At 39.6% G+C, this 10437-nt stretch overlaps 1 protein-coding gene across 5 annotated transcripts in view; it reads left to right on the top strand.

Moving 5' to 3' along the window:
• Positions 1–469: 469 nt before the first annotated feature.
• Positions 470–10437, top strand: part of LOC127958502 (zinc finger ZZ-type and EF-hand domain-containing protein 1) — a 35258-nt gene continuing 25290 nt past the window's right edge. Inside the window, exons 1-19 of one of the 5 annotated variants that reach the window (XM_052557382.1) lie at positions 470–1127; positions 2453–2597; positions 2743–2940; positions 3487–3670; positions 3785–3984; positions 4836–5046; positions 5405–5521; positions 5762–5940; positions 6077–6175; positions 6363–6454; positions 6615–6760; positions 7058–7163; positions 7558–7776; positions 7856–7992; positions 8782–8960; positions 9224–9357; positions 9453–9523; positions 9616–9730; positions 9968–10127. In XM_052557382.1, coding sequence (XP_052413342.1) covers positions 651–1127; positions 2453–2597; positions 2743–2940; positions 3487–3670; positions 3785–3984; positions 4836–5046; positions 5405–5521; positions 5762–5940; positions 6077–6175; positions 6363–6454; positions 6615–6760; positions 7058–7163; positions 7558–7776; positions 7856–7992; positions 8782–8960; positions 9224–9357; positions 9453–9523; positions 9616–9730; positions 9968–10127 — 3169 coding nt within the window. In that variant the 5' untranslated portion in view covers positions 470–650. The remainder of the gene's footprint in view (positions 1128–2452; positions 2598–2742; positions 2941–3486; positions 3671–3784; positions 3985–4835; positions 5047–5404; positions 5522–5761; positions 5941–6076; positions 6176–6362; positions 6455–6614; positions 6761–7057; positions 7164–7557; positions 7777–7855; positions 7993–8781; positions 8961–9223; positions 9358–9452; positions 9524–9615; positions 9731–9967; positions 10128–10437) is intronic. The other 4 variants (XM_052557385.1, XM_052557383.1, XM_052557386.1 and 1 more) reach the window with 4 other exon arrangements.

Genomic DNA, 10437 nt, shown 5'->3' with positions numbered 1-10437 from the left:
CATTGTATTATTCTTCATATTCCAAAATGTGATTCTGGAAAAAATTAACTAATAAATCACATCAAATACACAAATGACTCACCCCAGTTTTCGTTTAATATTTTTATAAATCCATCCCAAAAAAAACGTAAACACAATTCTAAAACAAATGCCTTTTCCAGTCAACAGAATTGACATGCATAAGAAATCTTCAGCTTTCCAAATCATGCATGATACAACCTGTAGTATTTTGTTGGATATTTTATTAAAACAACATTTGTTTTGCAATTTTTGATATTAAGAACTAGCTTTCCAGGGGGACCTACAAATTGACATAATCACTGAACATCAGCTTCAAATATGAGAATTTATTTATAAAAAAAAAAAGATATAAAAAATATATAATTCAAAAGAATAATTTGCGAATACTACGCTAGGGGTCGTGTTTACAGCGCAGAGGGCGGCGCTCAGCTCACGGAAGGTAAGGGACCAAAGTTTTTTTGCTGACAAATATGACGTCAGCTGGCGGAGCCCGTCAATGCGGTAGTGACAGCGGAGGAGCGCTCTGACTGGGAAAAGCACTCTGGACTAATCATCCCTGACACTAAAACTCAGTTGGAACCTGGGCTGAAGGCGGAAGAGAGGAAGAGAGGCCTAGGCCGTAGAACACCATGGGGAACGCGGAGGGCGGCTGCGGCGCCGGGAGCGGCGACGATGACGACGACGTAGAGACGGAGAGTCCCGTGTTCGCTGAGGGCAGCCCGGCCCCTGCAGCCACAGGCAATAGGTCCGGCAACGAAGGAGGAGGTGGTGGCGACAGCGGCGGTGGAGGTGGTGGTGATGGAGGAGGAGGAGCAGCGGCAGGCTCCGGTCCGGGGACAAGTGGAAGAGGTTCAGCGAACCTGCCGTCCCCGAGCTATGGACTCCCCACTGCTGAAGCTCTGCTGGATCAGGTGAAGCTGCGAGAGGCAGCGGCCCGTATGAGCGACTCATGGGTCGCCATTTCGGAGTCGGTGCTGGCGCGCAACGAGAGCGCTCTGGTGCGCTGGCTGGAGGAGAGGCAGAGCCGCGGAGAGGAGTCCGTCACTCTGGAGCAGTTCTGTGAGATGCTGGAGAGCAGAGACGCGCCCAGAGATGACTGCGAGGAGGTGATCAAGACATGTCACTCAGATGAGCAATGACTTGCTGTAGCACAGTGGTTCAAGCCAGCCCCTGGCTGATAACCGAGAGTTGGCAGGTTCAAGAGTTGTTCAAGAACACTCACTAAAGTGCACTTCAGCAACACGTCCCTGTCACCTAAATGACATATTAGTGCATAAGGAGTATTTAGCTGACAAACAACTCAAAGTTGTGAGATTGACCACTTCACTTGCACTTTACTCTGAGTGTGGTACCATTGTGTAATCTTTATCTTTCTACCACACATTTGATAAAGGCTGTTAATTGGCTGTCCCCTACTAGTCCAATTTCAATCTTGACTGCATTTCAGCTCATCATAAGATTTGCTTTGTCTTTATTTTTGATTGGTAGATTAAATAGGGTTTGACTAAACTGACTATTATTGACCTCCGAGTAGTCAAGACTCATCTAAGTGCCAATACAGAATAGGTCTTGCTGTGCTGTACTCCTTGTAAATAAAAAGATAAAAATAAAATAATTGTAAATCAAAATAAATGCTTAGCAAATTAAATTTGGCAATAACAAATTACCGTTTGACACATATTTCTACAGTTGAGGTTCTGACTATTGATTTCCAATTTGTATAAGCAAACTAAATGGTTTTATTTTTATTTTATGTATACAAATTGGCAGTAAATACTCAGAAACTCAGATGTATAATTTATAATATATATATATATATTTTAAGTTAGATTTGTGACCGAGAGATTTCATTTTTGTTAAAGCTACTTACAAACCGTAGAGAACTTAAGTGGGCATCCATAATCACAGGGCCCAGGACAGTGTCCCCACTCCCCCTAACCCATATTAAATTGAAATCCTATCCAGAGCAATTGATATTGGATCATAAATGTGTGGTGTGTGGTGAGCCAAGTTTAAAAGTAAAGTAGTTCAGTCATGTTACTGTGACTGTATCCATTGTTTATAGTGTGCTATTTGTACACGTATATCTGGGTGCTAAATGATCACTTAATTCATGTACTGTGTTATTTACACAGTATTTTCAGACATATCCAAAATCATTGTTGTACTATGGTGCATTTTGTTAGTGTGGTGCTTTCTGGAGGTGGCTATACTGATTTAAGCATGACTCACTTTCATTTGCTTCACAAATGATTCACATGCTGGCTCGAGTGTGTTTATATAGGAGAAATGGACAACTGGTTTGAGAGAGCTAAAGAGTCCTCCTTTTGTTTTCTGTTTGCCTTCTCTTTTGTGCAATACCTTAGCATAATATTTGTGTCACAGAATGTACAGACAGAAAATAATAATCTCTTCCATTTGCGCTCTTTAGGCCTTTGGTCAGTTTGATGCTGAGGGTGATGGGATTGTTGATGTGGAGAACATGCTCACGGCACTGAAAAACTCCAATGGAGCCAACCTGCAGGGAGAACTCAGTCATGTGATCAGGCAGCTTCAGGCGTGCTCTTTGACACCAGGTGGGGAGGCAGATGTGAACATTCCTGTTCATGCAATGACGACACAAGCTCAGATGTCCAAAGTTGACCATGCCTGGTAACTTTGCAAATGGTTCTCATTGTTTGACCAACCTGTTGTCCTCTTGTACCCTTTGTGCTCATCCAGGGTTTGTGGATATCTTCTCCAAGTCCAAGGACCGTCTCAAAGCACATGCCTCCAAAATCCTAAAATTCTTGCACCGGAATCGCATCCCCAGCAGCGCAATCCCATTCCCTTTGCTGGAAGGCTACAACAGCATCTGCACCATGAGGTCATCAGTAGTGCAGGACTTCCTGGATTACCTGCTACAGAAGGAGAAAGGTGGTTAGTGGGCAGAGTGGTAATAACAAATATTAAATAGTGAAATATCTTGTTGTATTCAGAGCATCTTTATAGTTTGGTGTCTGCATAGATGTGCATTTGTCCCTTTCATTATTTACCTACTATATGCACAAATTGGTGGGCGGGGCTAAGCAGGCAGTGATGTAGAAGCAGGCGTTGATCTTCTTCTGCAGAGACAGTGTTTAGCCACACTATTACACCATAGAATGGCAAATTCTACAAGGTGACTGGCTTCAATATAAAGCTGTGTTTGGACAGTTCTGAAACTTACAGGATGTTTTTATAGTACAGTGACCTCATGTCAAAAGATCAAAGGAATTTTGATTTAAGGCATTTAATCATATACCCATTTAAAACGCGTGCAAAAATTAGAACTCATTTGGTAGTTAGAGGGCTCATTCTTGCAGCACTCTATTGGAAAGAATACTTAATTTAACAATTTCTATTTTGTGCTTTAGAGGTACAGTTTACTGTGGATAAAACATTTTTCTCCATCTCCTTTGCATTTTATGCTCACTGTCCTCTCAGATCTAGACGTCCAGTACAGAGCTGAGCTCAATCATGACCTAGATATGGATAAAGTTAAGGTGGTCACCCAGTGCTACAGCTTCATCGAGGCTTCGTCCAATAGTGCCGATATCAACAAGCTGACCAATGGTGAGACCGTGTCTTTCTGGCAGTCGGACGGTAGTGCTCGCTCACACTGGATAAGGCAAGCTGCCCATTTCATTTATGCATTTTCATTGAATTAAAATATAGCTGATGATGTAACACATTTTATTATCGCTTAATAACTATTTAAATATTACTCCCATACCTTTCACAGGTTAAAGCTGAAGCCAGACATAGTTTTGAGACGCCTGGCCATTGCGGTAGCATCTAATGACCACAGCTACATGCCGCAGCTGGTGTCTGTAGCTGTAGGAAAGAACCGGCACTCCCTGCAGGAGATCAGAGATGTGAGGATCCCCAGTAATGTGACGGGTTATGTACCGCTACTGGATAACGCCAACATCAGCCAACCTTGTGAGCATACACTTTAAAAAGATGTTTGACTTTGTGCAGTTCTATTCAAAAGTTAGGTGTTTTTGAAAGAAGTCGCTCAGTGGTCACCAAGGCTGCATTTATTTGAATATACAATTTAAAAAAATATGTATTTAAAATATTTATTTAAAAATACAGTAAAACTGGTACTGTTGTGAAATATTACTTCAATATAAAAGAATTGTCTTCTTTTTGAATATATTTTATAATGTCATTTATTCTTGTGAGGGCAAAGCTGATTTTTCAGCAGCCATTACTTCAGTCCTCAGTGTCACATGATGCTTCAGAAATCATACTAATTTGCAGATTTGCTGCTCAGCGAAACATTTCTTATTATCAGTGTTAATAATAATAATATGTTTAATTTATATAGCACCTTTCCCGAGCTCAAGGACGGTGCAGAATGAAAAACAACCACATTTATTTGAAATAGGAACATTTTGTGACATTTATAAATTACTTTACAGTCACTTTTGAGCAGTTTAATGCATTCTTATTGAGAGTAAGTATTAACATATATATATATATATGTATATGTATATGTATGTATATATATATATATATATTTATATGTATATGTATATATATATATATATATGTATATGTATATGTATGTATATATATATATATATATATATTTATATGTATATGTGTATATATATATATATATATATATATATATATATATATATATATATATATATATATATATGTTTATGTATATGTACACAGATGTTGCATGCTGTGAGTGGAATATAAAGAGAGACGTTGATTTCTGTTTAAACCACGTATATGCAAAAAGCCCTTAAGCTGATCTTCCTTTTGTCTCTCAGATATTCAGATAAACATTAAGCGCTGCTTTAGCGATGGCTGTGACACACGTATTCATGGTTTGAAGACAATGGGCTACCAGATTACCAAGAGTAAAGACGTTTCAGTCTCTGATGCCTCAGCTATATGGTATCTGTCGCTCCTCACGTCTCTGGTCACCGCTTCAATGGAAACCAACCCTGTGCTTGCGCAGACCGTCCTACAGAGCACACAGTAAGTCGAGAGAAGTGACTGATGAACAAAAGCATGGCAGTAATACCACTGTATTTGTTGTATTACATTCGCAAATCTGTCCTGGATGGGAGCTGTATGTTTTGTTCTCTATTTTGCCTATTGCATTTTTATTTGAATTCAAAAAATAAAAATTCATAATTGTAAATAAATTTTTACTTTTGTTTATAAGTGAAGCATTAAATTGATCAAAGTGACAGTAAAGATTTTTGTAATGTTATTAAAGATTTCTATTTGGAACGAATGTTCTTCTTTGGAACTTTTTGTTCATCGTGAAACATTTCATTTGATCAGAGCTGTTTATTTTACTGTGGTTTTTTTTATGTTTTTTGTTTTCTAGGAAAGCCTTACAGCACATGCCGCCCCTGTCCTTAACGCCGTCTTCAATGGAGTTCCCCAAATTCCTTTCTGCAAACATTCTGGAAGAGGTGGATGGCTTTTTACTGCGCATAGCAGCGTAAGAATGAAGCTCTGCTCACACAAGCTCAGCTCAACTCGTTTAAATCTGTTATTACTAGGTCAAAACAATACTGACATGGAGGACAAAAGTGGCAAACCCTTTTTCTTTTTAATTATACAATACAATACAATACTGTTTTCTATCAGTGAATAATTACAGCTGTTTCATCAGAAGCTGAGAAAGCTTAACAGAAGTGCTTTGCTTTCAACAGTCCCGTGTCTCTCTCTCTCTCTTTAGCTGCTGTGTGTCTCCTGACGCTGCGCTGACTTTGTTAGCATTTGCTCTGGCTCGAGGCAGCGTGGCTAAAGTCCTCATCTCTTTGTCTGGCATCTGTGAGCATCTGGACTCAGAGTACAGAGCTTCTTCACTGCTGGCCTCTATGGCATCGGTCCGGTTAAGACTACTCTACCGTAATGGTAATGCACAGTGGTCCCACTGGATTTGTATTTGATCTATTTAATAACTAATACATTTTAATCAAATGAAAACTGTGAACAGTAATAGCACTGATATAGATGTTTCTTTTCGTTTATCACTGTTCGTGTAAATTAGGTAAATCCATCCAGCTCCATCTGCAAGCATGTGATGTGAAGAGTAAAGAGGAGAAGTCTGGCCCAGAAAACATGCTGACGGAGCCCAACACTGGAGATGGTGCATTCTTGGGTTTATTTTGGTGCTTTACAGACAAATCACCAAAGTGCTGGTGTGAATAGCGATGTCTTTTAAAACAGCCGTGTGCTTTAAAGCTTTCTCTGTGTATTGCTGAGCGGTCACCTGTATTGCTTGGAAAGAAATGAATGCCAAGTGGACCCTCTTAGTGTTTCATATGTACCTGCAGGTTTTCTGACAGAGAATGGAAAGAGGAAAGCCAGTGTGATTCTGTCTACTGAAAACCAGAGCTGCTTCCAGGTCACACAGATCAAGATAAAAGTAAGAGAAGCTTTAGTAAACACTTGAGAATTGTGCTTTGTACTTCTTAAACATCAAACTAGAGTGTGTTTGACTTCTGTCAGTACAGTAGTCAAATAAATGCCCATTTGGAAACATACAAACTGATTTGATCTACATATCCTGTGTTCCTCCGCTTCAGGTGCGTAAAGGAGCTATTGGTGCTAAATGTGGCTTGGTGTTTGCCTACAATGACAGCGAGGCATTTGATGCAGATAAACACTTCAAAAGATTCAAAAAGTATGACAGCTGGGACTACAAAGACTATAAAGAATTTGCCCAAGACAGGTATGTCACAGTGATTTGTTAATGAAACATTGTTGCTCATAAAAGACACCCAGTGCTGATCACATGAACTTGTTTAGGAATGTATGAGAGAGAGAGCAGATTGTGTGAATAATAATGTGAGAATGCATTGTCTTGTCCAGTACATGTGAGAGTGGATTTTGGTCTTTGCACACGGCCAAGATGGCTGTAAATTCTGTGAGAATGTTTCTGAGTCAATTGACCTCTCGCTGTTATCTGCCTCTGTACCTCACACACTGTCATGTGTGTTACATTCACAAACACACGCACACACTCCAGCGCAATGATAGCAGAGACCAGTGAAGACGAGCCCATTGGCTGGTTTGAGGTGGAAGAGGACTGGAACGACGTGGAGATCAAGCTGCAACAATGCAGAGTGTCAAAAGTATGGATTCTTTCTTTCCGTCTTTGAAAGTTTGCTTGTGACATCAATTTAAAATCAAAAACAGTATGTTATTAACTCTGGGAGTTTGTCCACCTACTAAAGTTCTCCCTTCTCAAACTGAATGTCTTTATCACAGTTAAAATAAAAAAAATGAACAGAATTACTTTTTAATGCTTTGAAAGTACAGAGAAATGAAAGTAGTGATGGATCATTTCTTCTGTATTATGAAGATCTGAGTGAAATTGACTATTGAAAAAGACATTTAGGGTTTAATCCATCAGTTGTTGATTCAGTGAATCTTAATGATATCTTACAGTTGATTCTGAAAAACCATTTTAAATCAATTGTACACACACTTGATGAACAGCTATTCTTTTTGTCTGTGTGTGTGCAGTTTCTGATGGTGAAGTTCCTGTGTGCCAGGCAGGACACAGCAGAGCGGCTGGGGGTTCAGCAGATGTGTTTCAGTGGTTATTTGTGTCCAGACTCAGAGCGGCTGGAGGATGTGGACGATCAGAGCGCTCAGGCTGAGGGGAGCGTTTCAGGCCTGGTTACGGGGCTCACACTCGTGAAGAAAACCCTTTATTTCATCCAGCAGCTCACCAGAGATAAGGTACACCCAGCAGACGTCCTCTTGCGACCGACCTCATTTATTAAAATACAACTCTAGAATTTGTAATGTGTTTTTTCAGAGCCTCTGTAAAGAGAGCTGTATGAACCCTGAGCCTGTGTTACAGGATGTGTCTCTGTCCAAGCAGAAGTCCCTGCTGGACGTCAGTGACCTCAACCTGCTGCTGTTCTGGGACTTCTACCACAAACTCAGATCTATGTGAGTAAAGCTGTAATGAGAATTTATGTTTATATTAGTATGTGCATGGATTTTTTTTAATGGTTTATAATTGATATTTTTACTGCTCGTATGATGGTGTTACAGAGACTATATGTTAAAAATCAGTAGTTCATTTGCATTATGGCATAAAGACTTTCTATTTCTTGGCCACTAATCCGATAAGTTCAATGATCATGTGACTCTGTACAGATGGTCAGATGTTCTTGCTTCCTATAGATTATGATTTTACTGAATTCCACTTGACATGAAATTTTAAGCCATGATGGTGAAGTTCTATGGTGTGACATGCTATACTTTATATAAAACAAAATGTATTTTAGAAATAATAATTTAGAGGTTACGTTTATTATTTGTACTTTTCAAAATATTTTGTTAATTTAAAGGATCATTTGAAATGAACTAATGAAGGCAAAGGTGTTTAAAAATAGAAAGTAAAGAAGACTTTTAAAGACTAGACACAAAGTTTAGACTTTGACATTAGAGTATTGTGGCCTTGTCCATGTAAAATCACACTACTTTTTCATCTTATTATCTTATTCTCACCAAGGCTGCTGAAATATCATTACAATTTAAAATAACTTCATTCTATTTTTAATATTCTTTAAATGTGATTCATTTCAGCAGCCATTACTCCAGTCTTCACTGTCACATGATCCTTCAGAAACCATTCTAATATTATGATTTGGTGAAACATTTCTTATGAACTAAGGGAGGCAAAAATCACATTTTCCAATGTCTGCTGTGTATGTGTGTGTATACACATTTCAGTGAGGGAGAAGAGGCCATGAAGACAAGAGTTCTCCTGCTTCAGCTGCTCCAGAACTGCTTCCCAATGCTGCCCAGCCTGACAGAGTCCCAGTCGTCAGACATCACAGCATCACCCTCAGCCAGCACAGACGTGGATCCTGCAGAAGCTGTCGGAGAGCTCTACAGTCACTTGTGCCAAGGTAAGACTCACATACTGCGCTCTCTGACTCAACGGCATGACTGTGGCAAATCAAGACACACTTCTGTGCTTCGTTTGTAATGCAATGTAATTGTAAAAGTTTGGAGTCTTTATTTTTAAATGGTTTTTACAGGAGTCACATGTTCACCAAGGTTGTGTTTATTTCAGCAAAAATTCAGTAAAAGATGCAATATTTTGAAATATTACTACAATTTAAAATAACAGTTAAATTGGTTCAAAGCCTCAGTTTTGTGTGCTGCGCAGTGGTGGACGGCCCTGAAGGACAGACTGTAGTGGAGAAAGCTCTGAGAAAAGAAGCTGTGAAAGCCATCCTCAGTGGAGCTGCCATTTTCTTCCCTGACAAACAGAGCCGGAGGGACAAACTATTTCACATGATGGTAAGAATATGAGGGTGTACTTACCTTGGCTGAATATTGTTATTGAATTGCTATTGTATGAGATTTTTTGTTGTTGTTGCTGCTGCTTTTCTTAGAAAAACATAACCGAAGAAAACCAGCCAGAATCTGTTAAACTGACATTTGAGTCTCTCTGCAGTTACTTCAGGTATCAAACTAGTTCTTTTTTTTTTTGGTCCTGTTAAAATGTATAGCTTCCTGCTCTCTCACATAATCTCACATGCTAATTTCTGTTTTCAGCGATTGGGACCCGAAAGGTCTCCTCTTGCTGCCCCCTAAAGGACCCCCGTCTGACTTTGACATCACACCTGTCCTGACCGTCATGGACACGCTGCTCATTGTGGCCACTAGAGAGGTATGTCTGCCCCATGCTGACAGCCAATCTCATCTGGTCACTCCTCCTCACATATATTAGCTCTTGCAAATAATTGACACATACTTTAAATGTTTCCGTTGTGCATCAACATGTGTTCGCTGACACCTCATATTGTAATGCATTGCATGACAACTCACTAAAAGTTTTCCCCTGTCTAGTTTTATAAAGAGGAATGTGATGTTGATCCATGTAAAATGCCCCTCTCCCTTTCTTCAGTGTGAGGTGTTGATGTTGGATTCCAGAGGAGGGTCCATTTGGAGGGTCCTGCTGTCTCTGTTCTGGGCTTTACAGGGCAGCCTGCTGTCCTGGTGCTTCCTGCAGCTCAAAGGAGAAACGGCCAGCTCTGCTGATCTGGCCAGGGAAATCCTGCTGAAATGTTAGTCTGCTTTTATAGAGCCCTTCAAAATACAGTATGGTGAAAAATCTGAGACCACTTGTGAAAATTCTTATATTCGGTGCTAAATGTATATATTAAATATTTATATTTGAATGCCCTTTTCAGTAAAAATTGTATTATGAGCATAACAGTTACAAAGCTGAATGGAAGAATAAACATTCGACACTGAAGTGGTATGTGTTTGGGTAAAATCTGATGAGGAGAAAGTTTTAAAGGGCATCTTGAGAACTTTTAAGTTTACATTTAGATTTCTAGTTTTTCAGTGGTCTCTGTAAAGATGTAGTCCAAC

The sequence above is a fragment of the Carassius gibelio genome, chromosome B5 (assembly GCF_023724105.1).
Source record: "Carassius gibelio isolate Cgi1373 ecotype wild population from Czech Republic chromosome B5, carGib1.2-hapl.c, whole genome shotgun sequence".
NCBI classification, from domain to species: Eukaryota; Metazoa; Chordata; class Actinopteri; order Cypriniformes; family Cyprinidae; genus Carassius; species Carassius gibelio.
This window is presented reverse-complemented; position numbering and strand designations above follow the sequence as displayed.